Source organism: Diadema setosum, chromosome 21 (genome assembly GCF_964275005.1).
Source record: "Diadema setosum chromosome 21, eeDiaSeto1, whole genome shotgun sequence".
NCBI lineage: Eukaryota > Metazoa > Echinodermata > Echinoidea > Diadematoida > Diadematidae > Diadema > Diadema setosum.
Window position 1 is genome coordinate 7,053,357 of NC_092705.1, and position 21,889 is coordinate 7,075,245.

Consider the following 21,889-nt stretch of genomic DNA (forward strand, 5'->3'; position numbering starts at 1 on the left):
ACACTCCTATACCAAAAACAGGCAACAGCGCTGCCAAAACTGGGACAAGTATTAAAAAAAAAATTGTGTCTAGAAGTTAGCTAAGATATGATTGAAATTGGCTCCTATGCAACAGAGACTACTTGACTGTTAATGACTGAGCCACAAACTATCTAGCGTGATACTCAAGATTTTATGATTGCATCCTGGGGTCTAATATCCACTGCCACTTGGTGCTCCCATATTACGAATGTTGTGCAGTTCTGAGATTATATTGCCATTCCTCTAATGGCTACATCACATTAGTTTTATTAGGGGCCTAGAGGAATGTTTTTAAGATTATTTTCTCACATCATAATTTTAAAAAAATTGTGTTGATATCATCTTTCATAATCACTTTCATTCTCTAATTTTCACAGAGTCATTAACATCCATTTGTGGTTTTGCTCTTGATCTTTGAGGATGTTTCCTTTGTGCAATGATATGTTGAGAAAGACTGTTCTTTCACCAATGCATTCTCTGGTCTGATGCTTAGATACCTCAATAGAATGGAGACTCTCCTGTCCATTTTCATGTTCTGTTAGTCAGAGTATGGAGACAAATTACTGTAAAAGTGGAAATTTTCACGGTGTTGAAATTTTCGCGCATTTCGCGCAACCAGAAACTAGCGCGAAAATAAAAGCACACAAATATTTTTGGTTGCCATATGTTCCTGTGCGTGATGTCTTGATTCCGCGGAATTAAAAACAAGTGAAACTCTTCTTACCCAGCCAAGCGCGAAAAATTAGTCGCGCGAAAATATCCACTTTTACAGTACATGGGGAGTTGACTGCTAACTGGGTATTTTAAATGCCATATAATATGTGACCGTGCATCACAAAACGAACAAAAAGTCGCACACATTGATTTTGTTTGAAGACTGAAAATAGGTCAAATGGGTCAACCTAGCCGATCTTGACTTTTTCATATTTTCTGAAAGAGCAAGTCTTCTTCTGCATTATGCTAAAATTTGGGATCATAAAACGAGCAGGAAAGTGTGTTTTTTAGCGGTTTATCTCAAACAGTTTTTTGGTAGAAAAGTGTGATTAGGTGTTTCTTAGAGTCCCCTTACCATTTCTTAAAAACCTTGTACACACTCTTCATTTTCAACGCTAATAACTTTTGAAAGGATGATGCTACTGCTCTGGAAGTTGGCATTGATTATGGGCAGAATGTGTTGATGAGACATTGTAAATTTCAGTTTAATCTGATAATCCCTTCATTGTTGTTACTCTGGTGGTTTACATCCTGTTTTTTGTCCCATTCATCACACAGCCAGCACGGCTTGGTAAACATTTAGCGCTTGAATAGACACTGTACTTCAGAGCCTCTTTTCTCAGTTCACACTTTTCCTGAGTGTGTGCTTTCTTTCCAATATTTGAATAGGTTTAGAGATTCCATTTGATTTGAGTTATGTATCATTTTAAATCTTAAAGTCTGCTCTTTCAAAATATACTCTTAACTAAAATTTCATGTGTGGCGACTTTGTGTTCGTTTTGTGATGCAGGGTCACATATATGATTGAAAAAAAGAACGTTTGTCTTGCTTAAGTGATGATTTCAAGGCAGAGTAGAAAGGCAAGGTGGATTAAGGGCGTGACTGCTGGGTAGTCTTTTGGACACCACATACATTCTCTGATAGAATGGGGAACTCACCTACCGGTGCATTTTCTTGTCTAGGGATCGCTACAAGTCAGAGTACGAGAACAAGCTGCGTGACGAGCTGGAGTCGATTCGCCTGAGAACGGAGGCGGAGATTGACAAGCTCAAGAGCACTATGAGGGACACATTTGAGAGGGAGAACAGGTGAGCACATTATTAATCTATTGAAGAATTCCTGAGCCCTGATATAAGTTGAGTAAAAGCAGCAATATTAGTAGAACACATCACTGAAAGTTTGAGGAAAACAAGACAATGTATTCAAAAGTTACAAATTCTTAAAGTTTTCGTGCCATCATTGCTTGATAAGAAGACTACTGCACTTTGTCGTTATTAAGGCAGGGTTTATACGGGTCATGGCAAACCTGGAAAGTCATGGAATTTGGCTAAGTCTTTTTCCAGGCCTTGAAAGTCATGAAAAACTGATATTTTCATCAGAAAGTCATGGAAAGTCATGGAATTGCAAAAATTATAAAAGTTTAAGTTTGTCTGTTGTTTGTGTGAGATGTGTAGGTACCCCCTTTGCTTTGCTTTGATTTGAGATCAAATTTTCAGTCTAATAAGTAAAAAAAAAAATTGTATAAAAGTCATGGAAAGGTCATGGAATTCTGGCTAAAACGTCATGGAAAGTCATGGAATTCAATTCATGAGAGAGAGTATGAACCCTGTAAGGACAGTGATATCAAGAAAATAAAAATAAAAACAGGGAGAGTACAATTGCCCCCCCCCCAAAAAAAAAAAAAAAAAATGGGGGGGGGGAGGCAAATTTATCATTTACCCCCTCCTCCCATAATTCCTGACATGTGGAACATTTTCATTCTGTTTTGATAGAAAACGGTCCAAATATTTTACCCAAAGTGTTCACCAGACTATATATATATATCGCCAGAAAAATTGCATACATGTGTGTGTGTTTATTCTAAATTCACTGTAAATTTTCTCTCATGTTCTGGAATTGTGAAAACTCATCGCAGAAAAAGTGTGCAGCAAGCCCACCAGAATATTGTCCAAATCACAGTCATAGTTGGTTGTAGAAGATTGTTTAGCCACTCACTTTTGCCCACTATGGTGACAGCATGTCATTTCTTCACTGCCAAGACTTGGTGATCCTTTGTTGCAGTGTCAATGGAAAAGTCAAACAGTGACAAGTTTTTAGTGTCGCTATATCTCCCAATGAGAAATGGGCATATGAATGAAACAGTGCAGATGCCACTGGGAACAAAGGGAGCCTTGTAATGTTATTTGGAAGTAATCTTAATCTTACAAAGATTTCTAGTTTCTCTTCCATGGCAAGTATTCATGTCTTTCCTTCTTTCCTCCAATCTATTCATTTTTCCCTTTCACAGGAGTTTGCGGGAATCCCGAGACAATGCACTCCTAGAGAAGGAGAGAGTCCTGGCCTCAGAAAAAGAAGTAAAATCCAAGTATGAGGAACTCTTTACCAAGTGAGTAACACCTTTCCCTCTATACTCTGTATTGTTTTGTTATTTAGCTTTTCTTTTTTGTATATCTAATACATGATGGAAGGTCCGCAAATATAGGTTGTACTATGTGATCTTCTGCATACTAATTACATTAGATGTATATTAGCCTCAGTGAACAGGATATATGTTACTGTATTAATTGAAAGGTTAACATACTGTGGTATCAACCTCATACCATTTGGTTCTGCAGGTGTCTTGGTAAAATACATTATTGGGTAGTGTGCCAGATGCAGTAAGATACAAAGAGGAGGGTGGCAACAAATGGTCAAAAACAAACAAACAAAAACAAAAACACACAAACAAACAAACAAACAAACAAACAAACAGCAAACAGATATTCATTGCCATATTATTAGCTACACTTCATTGTTTTCACTGCGCATCAGTACTCCATGACATTCTAATTCTGTTGGGAATAATTTGATACTCACTTGTGTAGCTTTTGTGTATGGATTGTGAAGACACTGGGCATGAAATGCAAAACACAGATCACCTGCGTCTGGCAGCCGCCTTCCCCATCCACTTGCCAGATCTGAACGAAGCCCTGCGATGGTTAGCTCACATCTGCCCAGACCCTTGTATGGTGTGAAGTGAGCCTGTTAACCCATGCAGGTCATCACACATCCTTTTGTATCCTGGCTTGTCTCTACCATAATTGTCGGTCTACACAAGTAATGCTTTCATTACAGTATCAGTTTTGCTATGAGAATATATAATATTTTTTCTTTTACCATGCATATCTCAAAGATATGTTAAAGGGTGTGTACAGTTCTGGTCGAGGTGAGGATTTAGCTTTTCATGTTTTGCGAGATATTCAGAAACCACTCTATGAGATGTCAAAGAGCATGCAGTTCTAAGGGGTATCAAATGTTTATTCGATGGAAATCGGTTTTGAAAAGGCTGAGTTATCCAAAAACAAGGTGAAACAAAGAGATCCTAATAAAGTTGTGGCATGTCGCCTTTTATTATTAGCACTTTTTTGGATATCTCAGCCATTTGAAAACCAATTTTCATCAAATAAACGTTGAATCCTTAAAATTACATGCTCTTTCATATTTCACAAGAGGCTTTTCATTATCTCACTTAGGAATGTTCAAAACATGAATCCCCACCTCAACCAGTACTGTACAGTCCCTTATAGTTTGTGCTTCTTGTCAAAAATTATGTGTGACAATAACACAACATTTAGGAGAAGGTTATTTATGAGGTTCTTAATTTGTCATCTCCAATTTGATAATTACCCCATAAGTATAACCTGTATTAATGTATGATTAACTCATGTTACTTTTGTATATTTGTTTGACAATACCATACATGTATGTATGACCCAAATCCATGAACTCATTGTGTAAAGTTGTCGTTTAAATTTGTGGATTTTTTTTTCTCACAATATCGCAGATATCGAGAGCTGCAGGCCTCCTCAGATGCCAGAGTGACGGAGTTGAGCGGCGAGGTGCGGCTGAAGAGCTTCGAGGCCGAAAGGGCGGGCATGATCCAGGAGGAAACGCTGCAGACTTTGAAGCAGGCGCAGGTGGACAGCAACAAGCTGCAAAAGAAAATTGAGGTAATTGTCCGAGAGATTTTTTCGGCGGTTGGAATGCCCTGGTCTCCGTCTGAGTTGGAAGCCCAATCCACAAGATGGCTCTTTTTCCCTTCTCATGGTATCTTGTGTGTGCACATTGGCTTTGGTCATCACAGAGTTTTTGTTTTTTCTGAATTCCTTGAGCCGGATGATAATATCAGTACACACTTGTCGTTTTGGCTGTAGAAATGCACAGTCACTCAATATCGTTTCGTTACCAAAAAAAGATATTAAGCAGTGCAAAATCAAGCAGATTTTCAAAAGCACACAGCCAACGAAAAAAGTTAATTTATGATCAAATTCAGAAATGAAATGTACAGAGCCATTCGTTTTTGCAGCAAATTAAATATATCCTATTCAAATTCATGAAATTCTTCCGTCGAGAGGTTTTTATGCAGCTGATTGACAAATTGCCCTACATTGACGTAAATAAGCACTGAGTTGATCGGTGTTTTAGTAGTAGCCATGATAACAGAAATCATGGGCATTCATACTTGAGCAGGTTTCAAACCTACGACCTCCTGATCTCCGGACTGGCGTCATCTCCACTAGACCACTGAGATCCCGCCCGACAGCAAGTGTTGGTTCTACAAAGTAATCCTTAAAGCATGCAGCGGGTACTGCGCAATTATTCAAATTCATGAAATTCTTCCCTCGAGAGGTTTTTATGCAACTGATTGACAAATTGTTGTGCATCAATGTAAATAAGCACTGAGTTGATCAGTGTTTCAGTAGAACCCATGATAAAAGAAATCATGGGCTGATTTGTCAATCAAATGCGTAAAAATATCCTTTCTGACATTGTCGGTACACAATGTCGCCAGACAGGCACAAACACATACACCCTCACTATAAGGATAATGTGTGTACACACCAACTCTGGTGGTGCATGCATCACAATCCTTTTCCACAATGATCTGACTTTTTGTGAGAACATTTCTCTTTTTCTTTCTTCTTCCAGGTGGTCACCAAGGAGTACTACGCCCTCCAGTCGACCTCTGAGAGACGGGCGGCCGAGCTCGAGGCACAGGTGTCGGAGCTGAGGACGAAGCTCGACACCTACGAGCGTCTGGAGAAAGAACTCGACGATGTCGTCATGCAGGCGGCTGAATGTAAGCTGTCGGGGAAGTGTCAATCCGTTCATTATAAATGTTTCACTCCTCCATAGAGACAATAGAATGTGACTAGGAGGCCACTGGTTGTTTTTTTGTGTGTGGACAAGCAATTTTAGCAAGTCTATGCTGTAGGTTTAAAACGAGTGTCAAGAGAGGTAAATGCAACATGAATTTTTGATGAGAATTGTTTGAATTTGAGGAATTATTAACTCCAAACTCCAAACTCCAAATTTTATTGTCCGAAAATGGAAATTCTTTTTTGAGCAGCGCCAGATCGACGTTGCTCTAACCTTTTCAACTGTTGAACGGCAAACAAGGTAGCAGCAACTCCCATCTTTTAACGTCTTTTGGTATGACGCGGCCGGGGTTCGAACCCACGACCTCCCGATTGTGAGGCAGCCGCTGTACTTACTGAGCCAACACATTAATTGGCAGTAGTTCAGTCTGTAGAGCACGTGCACAATCACCAACTTTATGCTTTGTATACTATACTTACACTTTTTTGTTTATTCTCTAGGTTGGGTACACCTCACACAATATGCTTATTGTTAGAGACAGCCTCTTTGTTAGCCCATTATGCATCAATGGGATTACGTTCCTGTTGATAGTTTTTATGCCTCCGCCAACGAAGTGGCCGGAGGCATTATGTTTTCGGGTCGTCCGTCCGTCCGTACATCCGTCCGTCCCGTTTTGTTTTTGTCGATATCTCAAGAACCGCGTGGTGGTTTTGCATCAAACTTGGTATGAGGGTATATCCTTGGGGGATGATACTTTGTGTGGATTTTAGGGTCACAGGGTCAAAGGTCAAAGGTCACAGGTTATTTTGTGAAAAAAAAATTTGAAATTTCATGTTTTTCTCCATATCTCGCAAATGGTTCAAGGTATCTTCATGGAACTTAGTAAATATGCTTGTACCGATGGGCAGTGATTATCTAGGGAAGTTGGGGGTCATGGGTCAAATTTCAGGGGTCAAAGGTCAAGGTCAACTCCTCAAAATATAACTACTTTCCTTATATTTATGCAATGCCTGAAGGATTTTTTTTTAAACTTCATGTATGCATGTATAACCCAATATATATTCTGTGGGAAGTTTCTTGCCAAAAGGTCAAAGGTCAAGTGAAAGTGCTAAATTGCACTTTTTCCTCCATATCTCAAAAATAACTCAAGGTATTGTCATGAAACTTACATATTTATGCATATGTTCTACCTAACAGTGATTCTCTTTGGAACTGTGGGGTCAAAGGTCAAAGGCCAGGTTTCGATAATACTATTTTACCATTTGATACTGAAATTATACTTTTTCTCAATACCTTGAAAATTACTCAATGCATAAACTTGTAAAAGGGTCAAAAGTCAAGTGAAAATCATCAGTTCCCCCAAATACCTGCACTCTGACGTTTTAATCATTCATCCAATTGAACCTAGTTCTAGGAAAGTGAACATTCAGCACATTTGTGGCAAACCTGTCATTTTAATATTTTGCCAATTGTGTGAAACTGTCATCACACATTGTCAAGACATTGTACTATAGACCTATTAGGAGAACCATGTATTATGGCGGAGGCATACACCAGTCGCCGTAGCGACATTTCTAGTTTTTTTTTGTGAATAGCATGGAAATGTTTTGTTTTGTTTTGGTTTATTTTTTATGTGAGTCTGATTGATTAATCTATTCATATATTGTCTCATGCTTTGAAAAATGCCAAATAAATGACGTCATTTGAAATCAAAGAAAAAAAAAAACTTTCTGCTCAACCATGAACTGAAGTAAGTTATGTCATATCTTACCAAAGATGATGATGCTGAGGAGGCGAAGAAGGTCCTGTTCTCCTATGGCTATGGTGCTAATGTCCCATCTACGGCCAAGAGACGACTTCAGCACAGGTGTGTAACAAAACGTGTAGTACTCTGCTTTTTCTCCCTTATAACATCTTCTTCTCTGGTGGTGCCCTTCACTACTGAAGATTATTTGTAGGCAAAAATTTGCAGTTTTTCGTGCGCAGAACAGGTGAAATGCAAAAATCCAGATAATACGTTTAAAGGTTCAGTTTACCTTTGGGAACAGTGATTTAAGAATTTTTCAAGATATCACCTTTGATGCATATATGTACATCTGTAGTATCACAAAACATCCTAAGATATAAAATTTTTGCAATAAATCCTAAAATATAAGGATATATCAGTATTTTTCTCAATAAACCGTAACTGTAGACGGTTTAGTCTGCAAGCATTGTTATTATAACTATTGTTCAAAAAATGAAGCCACCATGGCACGTCAAAGGAAGTGCTGTCCCATTCGTTACAGTGCTTTGGCCGCCATGTTTTTTGGCTCTCCTGAACATTTGACATTTTGTAGATACGAGGTCTTGTCGCCCCACCGACGATATGCATGCTGAAAAATCGCCCGATTTCCCAATATAGAAGCCTTTGTTACATCATAAACCCTCAGCTATGTGGCGCGCCTCGCCCTAGCAGAAACTAGAGCACTTATGAAAACCTCAAAAATGTGCAGCTTGAACTCCCAACTTCATTGACCCTACCTGCCAAAATATCGAAAGTCAAATCCTTCGTAAAATCCATTAAAATTTCTGTATCACTACCAAAATTTAATCATCTGTTCCTCGTGTCATTCTCAACCTTTCCTGCAAGTTTCATCCAAATCTGTGCTCCATTTTTGTCGAGCCCACCGGAGGTGAGGGGAGACAAAGGGATCGCCTGCGGCGTCTGTCCGTCCGTCTGTCCTTGACGCTACAAAAACTTCAATAACTCTTTACTCTGGGCTTCAATTGCAATCAAACTTCGAGGGAAGAGGGGTCATACAAAGTTTCACATTTTACCATATATGAAGGTCACCTCAAGGTCAAAGCTCACAGGCAGGGGTCAATGAACTTTAGGGCACAATGTTAAGTTTTTATGGTGTGTTTCTATTATGGGTCATAACATTTGATCCATAACTCCATTTGTGACCAAACTTGGATGGTAGATGTCCCTTGGGGAGTGGTTGGTCACCACAAGGTCAATGGTCACAAGCATGGGTCAACAAACTTTTAGAGCCCAATGTTAAGTTTTTATGGCGCGTTTCTATTATGGGTCATAACTTTTGATCCATAGGTCCGTTTGTGACCAAACTTGGATGGTAGATGCCCCTTGGGGAGTGGTTGGTCACCACAAGGTCAAAAGTCACAGGCAGGGGTCAACGAACTTTTAGAGCCCGATGTTAAAGGCATAATTTACCATTTGCAGAAGAAACAAAAACCCAGCATTAGTGCTTTAAAATAGTTCTAAAATGTGAGTTAGGGATCTAGAAATAACCACTGTAAAAATTTGAATCTGTATAATCGATGTGAAGTATTGTTAGATACACAAAGTATGAATAATGGTTATAATAAAAATGTTTCCAGACTAAACCATCTACAGTTATGATTTAATGAGAAATATACTGATATCTCCATATATTTTAGGCTTTATTGCAAAAATTTTATATGGTAGGGTGTTTTGTGATGCAACAGACCTACACATATGCATCAAATATGATATCTTGAAAAATTTTTAAATCACTGCTCCCAAAGGTAAACAAGACATGTAATAAGTTTTTATGGCGCCCCACCTGGGCGGGGGGAGGGGGGGGGGGGGGGGGCCAAGGGGGGCCCAACCCACCCCCAGTAAGGAATCTTTAAAGATTTTCTTTTAGAACCAGAAGTGATTGATCTAAGTTAATACAATGAGTCAGTATATTGATGACTGTTGTTTCAAGTTTGTTCATGGCAGAATCAGGGGTGCCCCCCCCCCTCTCTTGGGACCCAGGGGAGTGGGGTAGGATGAGTCCAAATGGGGACTTAAATTGTACATGTTCATATTCTTCTTGAAAACCCCTTGATGAATATTCACCAAACTTGGCAGGTAGCATGCCAGGGGTTAAGATCTGAATTTATTCAACAGGGCACCATGCTCCCCTTGGGGGCCACTAGGGGGGAGGGAAGGGGAGCAATTCCCCCCCCCCCCCAGCATTTTCATTTCCTTGCTGAAAAAGACAATGAATTTTTACCAAACTTGACAACTGGCATTCATAGGGGTATAGGATCTTTCCTTGGGGAACCCAGGGGGACCCAGGGGGACCCAGGGGGCCCAAACCTCCTAAATTAAGGAATATTCAATAATATTCTTCTCTAGAATCAGAAGTGATAGAGCTCTAAGTCTTTTTTTTTCCAAACTGCATAGTCCATACTTGCCAACTAATAAGATTTTATCAGATTCAGTAAGATTTTTTACATTAAAAATAGCAAAATAAGATTTTCTGTCAGAGAAATAAGATTTTAAAAGAATATTTAGATATACCTTCCATGTGTATTTTCTGAACATTTGACTGAAAGTGAGATTTTTAACTTCAGTTTGCATATAAAATAAGATTTTTGCAATCCACAAGTAAGATATTTCATCTTGAAATGTTGGCAGGTATGATAGTCCAACATTCTATAAAGTACAGTGTACTTGGCAGGTATTTTTACCAGTGTGATGGAATATGCAAATGGACACCATGCCCCCAGCTCTCAAAGTTACATCCCCCGCCCCAAGTTTCCAATGTTTTCAGGTGAGAGTCTGCAAGAATGCATGGAAGGTGAACTTGCGATACTCTGGTGAGCGTGTGACCCCCGGGTCTCTTGTATTTAACATTTGTTGTTGTTTTTTTTAATGAAGCAGGGCACAATCCCAGTGAAACCAATAGCCAGTATACTGGAAGAATTTGTCTGTTGTGTACAGTATACTAGAAGTATGAACATATATATATATATATATATATATATATATATGTATATATATACATGTATATATATATATATGTATATATATATGTATATATATATATATATATATATATATATATATATATATATATATATATATATATATATATATATATATATATATATATATATATATATATATATATATATATATATATATCATAAGTATAAGTATATAAGTAATATAAAGTATATAAGTTTATAAGTACAGTTGAACCTCTCTTATCCGGCCTCCCTTTATCCGGATCTCTCTATTATACGGACGCAATCTCGCCGTGATTCTTTTTAATGATTACGGGAGGAAAGGAGGATTCCCAACTCAATCTAACAGTGGCGACCTACAGTCGACTTTGCCGAGTACGGTTTATTTTCAAGATCTACTTGATACATTTCTTAATAATTATTTAGGTAAATCATTCCAAGAATTTATAAAAGAAAATGATTTCATTCTTGCAAACACGAACCTCTATTTTGGGGTCTCTTACTGAGTGTAACAATGAAAAGGTTGCAGTATACACATTACTACATGTTGTACTACAATGGGCTACATCAGTACATGTGTATGTATATGTACATGTATAAAGCATTGAGTCTCCCGTATCCGGCCAAATCCCTTATCCGGATGAGCCCTGGTCCCGACTTGTCCGGATACGAGAGGTTCAACTGTATATAAAATATATAAGTATACATGGCATGGTTGTGAAAACCTGCAGTGAGAAAAGGAAATTGGACCTCGTATTGAAGCTGAATAACAGAATAATGAAACATTCATCAAAGTCAGACACAGAAAAGGGTTACAGCAATATTTTTAAAGCATGTAGCAGTGGTATTGGCTGCATCCACAAACGCAAATAAGAATAGGGGGTTTTTATTATCACTTCCACGATTTCTCCAGGGTTTGTTTATAAATATACAACACAATACAAATCATACTTTGGGGATATGGTTCAGGAAATAAAGCTGTCTGCTGTAAAGTCATCGGTATTAAAGGGAAGATAAACCCCAAGAGCAATGTGGATTGAGTGAAAGCAGCAACATTAGTAGAACACATCAGTGAAAGTTTGAAGAAAATCGGACAATCGATGCAAAAGTTATGAATTTTTAAAGTTTTGGTGTTGGAACCGCTGGACGAGGAGACTACTAGAGGTTATGACGTATGAGTGGACAACAATACCAAGAAAATATAAAGAAAATTCTACAAAAATCGATTTTTCATGAAAATTACAAATTCCATCAACTTGATATTGACATATGTTAGGGGTAGCAATTATTCCCCCTGCTTTCTGAAAGAGGTTGGTCCATTGCTCTTTCATAATTCTAGAAAATTGAATTTTTGTTGAATTTCCTTTATATTTTCCTTGTATTGTTGTCCACTCATACGTCATATCCTCTAGTAGTCTCCTCATCCAGCGGTTTCAACACCAAAATTTTAAAAATTCATAACTTTTGCATCGATTGTCCGATATTCCTCAAACTTTCACTGATGTGTTCTACTAATGTTGCTGCTTTCACTCAATCCACATTGCTTTTTGGGTTTACCTTCCCTTTAAGTTGTCTAAAGAATCAATGCAATGGAGACAAGATTTTACTTTTATTTCATCTAAACTGAGAGGAGATTTTAGTTTGTGTGATGGTCAAAAAACTCGTGAAGTGATGGCATCAGTAAATCTCATTTGCCTCGAGATTACTTCCAATATTGCAGTGTCGTAACAACGCATGACTGTCCAATCCAATAATTTTTAGCTCACCTGAGCCGAAGGCTCAAGTGAGCTATTGCGATCACTCTTCGTCTGGCATCCGGCGTGCGTCGTTTGTCGTGTGTAAACTTTTTACATTTTCATCTTCTTCTTGAGAACCCCATGACCGATTTTCACCAAACTTGGCAGGTAGCATCCCTAGGGGGATAGGATTTCAATTTTTTTCAAATGGGTACCATGGCCCACCTGGGGGCCCCCAGGGGGGCCCAAACACCCTAAAATTAAGGAATCTTTAAAAATCTTCTTCTCTAGAACCACAAGTGATAGGGCTTAATTAATACTATGAGTTAGTACATTGATGACTGTAGTTTCAAGTTTGTTCATGAGGGAATCAGAGGTGCCCCCCCCCCCCTTGGGACCCAGGGGAGAGGGGTGGGGAGGGGTCCTAATGGAGCCTAAATTGTACATTTTCATCTTCACTTTGAGATCCCCATGTCTGATTTTCACCAAACTTAGTAGGTAGCATCCCTTGGGGGATAGGATCTCAATTTGTTCAAATGGGCACCATGGCCCACCTGGGGGCCCCCAGGGGGGCTCAAACCCCCTTAGATTAAGGAATCTTTAAAAATCCTATCTAGAACCAGAAGTGATAGGGCTTAGATAATACTATGAGTTAGTACATTGATGACTGTAGTTTCAAGTTTGTTCATGGGATTGGCGGAATCAGGGTGCCCCCCAACCCCCCCCTTGGGACCCTGGAGAGGGGATGGGGAGAAGTCCTACAGTTGTAATGGGGCCTGAGTAGTACATGTTCATCTTCTTCTTGAAAACCTCATGATGAATTTTGACCAAACTTAGCAGGTACAATGTAGCATCCCTAGGGGGATAGAATCTCAATTCCTTCAAATGGACACCATGTCCCTCTTGGGGGCCCCTAGGGGACCCACCCCCCCCCCCCCCACATTAAGAAATATTTAAAATCTTCTACTCTAGAACCAGAAATGATAAAGCAAAGTTAATACCATGAGTTTGTACATTGATGACTTTACCAGGGCTGCCTGCCCCCCCCCCCCCCCCCACCCTGGAGTTGGGGGGGGGGGGGGGAGGGGATCCATATATTATGCAGACCTACAAATTTTCCAATGTTCTCAGGTAAGAGTGTGCAAGAATGCATGGAAGGTGAAATTGCGATACTCAGGTGAGCGCATGATCCCCGGGTCTCTTGTCTCATGTTATGTCCAGTTTTTTCTGTTTATTGTCCTTTATTAATGAAAGTCTATTTGAAAAAGGAGGGAAATTGTACTCTGATTGTACAAGGGGCAGAGTGGTACATTGTTGTATTTGTGAATGTGGTACATCACTGATCTACACATTGTTGTCCTTGCCACATTCCACTTACAGAGGAAATAAGTAATGCAGACAAAAACAAAAACAAAAAAGAACATGTAAAAATTGTGCTGTGGACATAACAATCTTTTTTTTTTTTTTTTTAAATTGTCACTGTCACAAATGTGTTTATTTCTGTTAGCAGATCAGATGTCAAGATCCATGGCATGGCCATTGACTTTTATTAGGAGATATCTGGGGGGAAATAAACATCTCGTTGTCGATAGGGCCGGTTTCATGGTTAGGCGCCACTTTTCATTTTTTTCAGTTTTCAGTCTACTACACAGAATAAGAGCAGATTCATGAAGTGTTTTGCTATGCATATGTTAGATGCATAGCAAAACATTTTGCTATGCGTCAAACGACAACAAACGTTGTCAATCAGGTCAGTAAATACTGACCCGATTGACCTCCCATAGCATAACGAAAGTGCAACTCCAAAGCATTTGTGCACTGTAAGGCAAGATGTGCCCAAATCTTACCTGCTGGGTGTCAACCTGGCAAACATCCCTTTTTTGCAAACTTTGCCATTCTATAACATATCTGGCTTTGAGTTACAATGTAACTGAACACATTTATTTGTGGTGAATGAGTGGCCATAATGAATCATATCAGAGTCAAAAAGTTTCAACTCCTTTTTGTTTCTTTTTTTTTTTTCCACCCCAAAATTCTCTTGGTGGATGTGACATTGTCCGTTCACATTTAAGCATCTGCTTGTATGGGTTGTGTAAGTAAAAAAACAAAGGCAAGTCTCAGGAAAATAATGTAAGAGTGAAGTATAGCTTTGTATGAGTAACTGTAGAAAGTTTGTTTGTGCTTCAGTTCCATTTGATGAAATGACAGTAATATGAAAACAAAAATTAGATGTCTGTTCACATTTATGTCACATCCACCAAAATTTTATATAGCTATAATTCTTTAATGGTTTAGCTTATTTCTAATTTTTTTGCATAAATCAATAATACACAGTTGGGTGCCTATCCCTCCAAAACAATTCAGCATTTGAAATTCAAATTCTTTCTTTATGCCACATAACATGGTGTCCGTTCACACATGTCACATCCACCAGCCTTTCTTGTCAGAAACACATTTTGGTGTAAATCTCAGTAAATACTGACCTGATTGACTGCGAATCTTCAGACATGTTAGACTCTGTACTAAGCTTACAAATGCCATTGATATTGACATTACTATGAAACTAAAAATTTGAAAAACTTTGAAAATGCTTGAAATGCCCTGGTGGATGTGACATTTTTAGATGTGAACAGACATTTCAATGAGTATTAGGTAAAATCTTGGGACAACTTATTTTTTTGGAACAAAATATGTTTAGATTTTGTGAAATATGTCATTACCAAGATATCTAGATATCAGACACCCACTGTTACATTATATTCACCTTAATTTTACATTGAAATACTTATTCACAGTGAGAATGTAGCATGATCTTGTCACTGTACCTGTGAAAGCTGAAGTTCTACATATTTTAATCAATTTTCCAGATGATTCATCTAATACAGGCAAAAGAATATGAATGTTATTTAATTACAGTGATTAAACCTTTCCTGTACCATGTATTTAATATGTTTGATAATGATTAAATATATGGTGGATGTGACATTTTTTGGTGTGAACGGACACAGAGTCTATCTCCCAAATGCGAAGCAGTTTTCAGCATTAGTTCCCTAATGCTCTACCCTGCAACAAGACTTGAACAGTGTGAAATGATCCGCAACCATTGGAATGGTTAACTAAGAATGAGTGGTGAAAAAAAAAATGGTTTGTAACTTATTTTACTGCAACTGATCGAACAATTAGCCTCCAACATATTACAAACACTGGTTATGCAGTGTTTTACAAGTAGTAGCCATGACAATAATCATGGGCATTCAACTTGGGTTAGATTCCAGCCAACTATCTCCTAATTTACTATATTGACTAGACAGGCTCAGTCCATAGCTTCTGCCCGACAGTTATTACTGGTTCTAATCCTAAATAGCAACAGGTAAGGAAAAGTGGGTTAAAACTGATCTCCTAACTTGGCTAATCCCATCTCTGCAATAAGTACAGTTGTATACAAGTATGTCTCAAGATTTTTCTGTAGTAACACAGGATAGGGTCTGGTTGAAGCAAAAGAGGCCCCTAGTAACTTTCTTCAGAATTCCTTACTTTTCCTGAAAAATGCTGCTTTTTTTTTTTTTTTTTTTTTTGGGGGGGGGGGTAGGTTCATTTTTTTATTTTTTATTTTTTATTTTTTTATTTTTTTATTTTTTTTTTATTTATTTTTTTTTTTTTTTGGGGGGGGGGGGGGGTCAGGTATTAAACAAATGCAGGTGCATGGGCAAACTGGACCGCTGTGGCATATAACCCTTATTGGAGATCAGATTAATTTTGTGTTCAAGGTCCATACTATCAGTTTGTAATGAAACAATCAGATCTGTGTTTGCATGATTAAAAGAAATTTTGGTAAAAGAAGTGATGATTTAGTCAAGTGCCTTTTTTTTTGGGGGGGGGGGGGAGGGAGAGAAATAATTGGTATTCGCACATGACCAAGAAGGAAACAACTTTTGGGAAATACTGCATGCCCGGGGCCCCCTGCTGAAACAGAGGAAAATTCACACATAACACTTAACATATTCATGCTTGATAACACAACTGCAAGAAGTCAGAACTTATCAAATCATTTTAAAAAGTCATATTACGGTAATATAGAGACTATAAATTGTATATGGTACCCTTCATTTTGTGTTTGCCACTGTAAACACTGCAATTTTTCTTATATTTTGCTAGAAACTCCCTTTATTTCACAGGAAAATTGGGCAGTACTGATGTTTACAGTGAAGGTACAGTGCAGGTGATTCACAAAGATAATGGGGTGGGTCCATTTAAAAGAAGGGGTCCGTCAATTCAACCCCGTCTTCCACTGCCTTCATTTAAAAGAAAGGAATTCTTGCATGGACTTGCATTTCATCACAGCTGCAAATGGCTCTTTGAAATGAGTAGTAGCCATGATTAAAAAAAAAAATCATATAATATAGACATTTTACAAATTACTCAAGCTGGATTTGAACCAACAATCTCCTGATTACCAGACAGGTGTTGTATCCATTTGACTGCCAAGCTTCCATCCTACAGCCAGTGCTGTTTCTATGTACACATAATCCTGTATAGCAGCGGATATTCATTGTGTATTATATGCATGTATTCCTGGTATTCAAATAAATGAATTCTTATGTCAAAGTTGTTTTTAACTAAAACTGAGTGATAAATTGCCCTTCATCAATGAACAATACGCACTGATTATTCAGTGTTTGTAGTAGTAGCCCTAATAAAAAATCATGGGCATTCTAGCAGTTTAATTAGGTGATGAACACCCCATTCCAAAGATTTGTTATTCCGAAAGGCACAAATTCCTTATACCTATGTTTTGTTTGTTCTTTTTTCATCTAAAAATGAAATACTAGTCATAAAGCCAAAAAATGAAATTAGACTTGTTATCAAAAACATTAACAAAAAATGAACAGTCTTTAGCAAAGAATGGCTCATCTTGGTGATGACGTAGAAGAGGTTGAAGGGTGGCATACTATGAAGGAGGAGAAAATGTTTCTTTTTTTCAGAACACAGTTGTATTTCAGTTTGTCAATAAGTATGAAAGGTTATCATGTGAGTTCACATGTTCACAAACTAAGGCAAATAAGAAATGTGATTTTTACCCGACATGACAAAGTTTCTTTGGGGAATCCTTGTAGGTGATGTATGGGAGTGTTAGTGTAACTTTTGCCTGTACTATAGATTTCCAATGCATGTAATGAAAAACAGGACCATGACCACATACAATTTTTAATCTGCATTTTATCTAAATAGGATTATAAATAGGATTGGTCCATACTAATTTTTCACTTCTACATAGGTTCATCACAGGCAGAAACTATAGGTGGGACAATAACCTTAAAGTAAGATTAAGACTCCAGTACCTGTAGGCCTACCTTTTGTTTTTAAAGGGATGGTACAGTATTGGTGGAGATGAGAATTGGGCTTTTAACTTTTTGCAAGATACCAAGAAACACTTATGATATAGTTCAGAGCATACCATTTTAAGAGGAATTCAAAGTTCATTTGATGAAAATCGGGTTTGGAATGACTGAAACATCCAAAAACAAAGTAAAACAAAGCGATCATAATTAAGTGTGGGTCCCACACTTTATTAGAATCGCTCTTTTTTGGATATCTCAGCCATTTCAAAACCAATTTTCATCAAGTAAACGTTGAATTCCTCATAAAATTACATGATACTTCATATTTCATAAGAGGTTTCTCATTATCTCACCAAAAATTTTTAGAAACCTGAAATTAGGTCTCAACCAAAACTATACGATCCCTTTAATTCTCTGGGAAAACACTTACAGTAAGATTTTGCATATTTGGGATTATGATCACAACAAAAATGTCACATCCACCACATTAGATATCATTTACTGTGAAAAAAAAAAACAAAAAAACTTGAATGCATAGTTAATTGCTCTATCAAAAAACACTATAGTATCATTTGATTGGCTAATAATGAATATGGATGCCACAATTGCACATCAACTGAAGGTGAAAAATGTCTATTCACATCTAATTTTGTCACATCCACAAGGAGTTTCAGGCATTCATACATTGTAACTTGAAAATGTGTGGACCCTTGTGTGTAGTACTCATTTGTGTTCTAAAAAATATGACTGTTCTATGTGGTTCTTGCAAACAGAGTAGGCCCTACTGCTTGACAATTACCAGTTGATGATAAAGATGAAAATTTGGAATTCTGTTCTAAATTTTAGCATCACGTTTACCATGTTGGATCCAATTTACTCTGAAAAACATTCAGAGTCCATTGAACATAGTGTACATGTTGTCAGCAAAAAAAACCAAACAAACAAACCTTATACTTTGATCGTACAGTGTATGTGAGCTGATAAAAATTTCAATAATGGTTTGAACTACATGTACAGTTGAACCTCTATTATCCAGCCTCCCTTTATCCGGATCTCTCTATTATCCGGACGCAATCTCGCCGTGATTTTTTTTATCTTTTTTTAAGAATTACGGGAGGAAAGGGGGATTCCCAACTCCTTGAGAACTCCTACACAAACACACATGAATTACATATACTTGGTACATTTCTTAATAATTATTTAGGTAAATCATCCCAAGAATTTATAAAAAAAAATGATTTCATTCTTGCAAACACGAACTTCTATTTTGGGGTCTGTTACTGAGTGTAACAATGAAAAGGTTGCGGTATACACATTACTACATGTGGTACTACAATGGGCTACATCAGTACATGTGTATGTATATGTACATGTATAAAGCATTGAGTCTCCCGTATCCGGCCAAATCCCTTATCCGGATGAGCCCCGGTCCCGACTTGTCCGGATACGAGAGGTTCAACTGTATTACTATCAAGTATAAATTTGAAAAGATTGAGAATGTCTGTTCACATCTCCAATCCGTCACATCCGCCACATGGAATTTCAGGCATTCATAACTTTTACAGCAAATGAGGCCATATCAGTAGTGAGTTGTATTTATAGAATATAGTATTCTCGGTGGTTTTGCATGCATAATCATTTGTTATATGCAAAGTGTGTAGAAAAAAAGAATACCAAGGAAATTGGTGTTCCGTTCACATGTCACATCCACCACGTTGGCTACTATACTGATGTCATTTATGCTGGAAACAAAACTTTCTTGTGAAACACAATTTGTTTCTTAGTGTGAACTGACTTGTGCTGACTATTCATTGGGTAATCATTTGCCTTATTTCCATTGTTTATTGGTCAAGGTGTAAAATGTCCGTTCACATCTGTTTTTGTCACATCCACCATATCTTCCAGCTAAAATTTTTAATGTAAAAAGATGGACACTCACAATGTCAGTATTAAGTGTGTGTATGTGCCCCAACAGAAGTATTATCTCCATGAAATATTACACATCCTGAATGAGGAAGTGTAAAACAAGAGAAACTTTTCAAACTCATATATTCCGTTTTACACTGTATTTTTCCTTCAAAGTGGTGCAATTTTCCAATAAATCCAAATAAGAACACAAAATCCGGCACTGAGTTTGTTTAAATATCACTTAATCATGTTACAGTTTCAAATTACCTGTTGGACACATAGTGTGTCAGCTCTGTCGATGACATTATAGTGCTATCTTTCAGCAAAATTACCTTCATCTCCAATAGATTCATTCATGGCATCAAATATTGCAATAATAATTAAGCTCAGGCATTACATTTTCCATTAAATTCACATTCTTAGGAATAAAAAATCATGACATTCCATCTCTAGAAGAGAACTTGAAATTTTGACACCTAGGTTGACAAAATAGGCGCCTAACTGTGAAACGGGCCATAAAGATAACACAGAACAAGGGCGATGGGGTCATTATTATTGAGGTGGCGACAGGTACTGGACACAGACGTACATGATATGCGTGTAGAACTACCATCATGTTTGCTATTAATGTATCAAATTACACCCAGTATCATTGAACGGAACTAATGGTAAAGATATACCTTTACTGTCTTGGCCCTCAGTATGATATTGATTTGTGCATGTGTGTGTGTTGGGGGGGGGGGGTTGAGCAGAAGCCCTTGATTGTACCCAATTACCTACTGTACGAGCTGAAATTTTCGCGGTGGTTTTATTTTTGCGAATTTTGCAAATCGCCTTTGAACCGCGAAAATAACAACGTGTGAACAGATAAGCACAGTTACACCTCGCAACCGCAAAATTAACAACACCGTCGCACGTGAAAATGTTCTCCTAGTAGCAATTCGCGAAAATATCTGTACGCGAAAATTTTAGCTCGTACAGTATGTTGTCCCCATTTGCCTAATCATTATGACTCGGGGGGGGGGGGGGGAAGGAGTCTGCCTGTGAGATACTGACTGTGTGAAAAGAAGTAGTGTCGATGATTTTAGTTTAACATCATTTTATTTTCTCACAAATAATCTACTTGCATGCTTCAGCTGTCATAATGTCTGATTCTGCTGGTGATTTTCACACTATGACTGTTCCTCAGCTTCTTGTCATTTTGGTCAGAAAAGGACAAAGTCTGTAAATAGAAACTGACAGCCTGTAGTAACCATGGCAACATACTTTTGAATATTGACTTCCGGCAATGATACCCACACAGCCAACACAGCAGCTCCCTGAATTCTTTGATATTTCAAACTGTCCTATGGTAGTTCTTTCTTTATGAATTCAATGTCAGATACTATCAGTTTCCTGTTTGTTTTTCATTTGTATATCCACATTTTGATCTTTTTTGTCTTTGCAGTCTAACCTTTGTACATTTGACCTTTCACCTTCATATGATGTTGATTCTCTTGTCGACAGTGTTCACTTGGCAAGGAGAGTTCTGGAACTGGAACGCCAAAACACTAGCTTGAAGAAAGAGATCGGGCAGGGAGAAGCAAAAATACAGCAGCTGTGCGAGGAGGTACATTGATGTATGGTGCACGTCGCTCTCACCCTTCATGTGGTTTTGTTTGCCTATTCTTTTTCTTCTTTTTTTCTGAGGAAAATGTACATGAAAATTGATCAAGACACTTTCAATGAAGCTAAATGTGAATTGTCAGTAAACGTTGCTGTGTTATCACCAATCCATAACTGAGGGCTGCTCTCATCTGCGTAACCACCCATTGCAATGCGCCACAAACGAATTGACGGCACTCGCACGGGCAGGATCCCATTTAGTTTCGCAACGAACGTTACAAGATAAAATTAGACTTGCAAGGTCCCCAGGTCGATGCGTCAGCATGTCCTTCTGAAACCAGATCTGTGTGTTTGTGCTTGTGTCCCGTCCCCTTTTGCAGAGAGGTGAAATGTAGTTGGGTAAAATGTGGAGTTGGCCTGCTGACTCCCAGTGCCCCTGTACTTGGGGGATCCTGCTTCATCTCTTGGGGGGGGGGGGGGGAGAGGGAATCAGGCGCACGCCCCCTTTAATTTTTTTGAAATAAAAGAAATAAAAGGAAAAGAATTAAAATGGGTGTGTGCACCCTTCCTTTAATTTTGTTCACCAGAAAAGTGTGCTGAAGGCCAGTGATATCAACTTACTGATGTAGACCTGGAATGAAGATAGTACATTTTTACTTG

At 38.1% G+C, this 21,889-nt stretch overlaps 1 protein-coding gene across 1 annotated transcript in view; it reads left to right on the forward strand.

Annotated features, from left to right (window-relative positions):
- The window catches only part of LOC140244194 (progesterone-induced-blocking factor 1-like), a 49,739-nt gene that overhangs the window by 16,890 nt on the left and 10,960 nt on the right, over nt 1–21,889 (forward strand). Inside the window, exons 7-12 of the mRNA XM_072323827.1 lie at nt 1,698–1,823; nt 3,023–3,121; nt 4,559–4,724; nt 5,704–5,854; nt 7,651–7,741; nt 21,131–21,233. Coding sequence (XP_072179928.1) covers nt 1,698–1,823; nt 3,023–3,121; nt 4,559–4,724; nt 5,704–5,854; nt 7,651–7,741; nt 21,131–21,233 — 736 coding nt within the window. The remainder of the gene's footprint in view (nt 1–1,697; nt 1,824–3,022; nt 3,122–4,558; nt 4,725–5,703; nt 5,855–7,650; nt 7,742–21,130; nt 21,234–21,889) is intronic.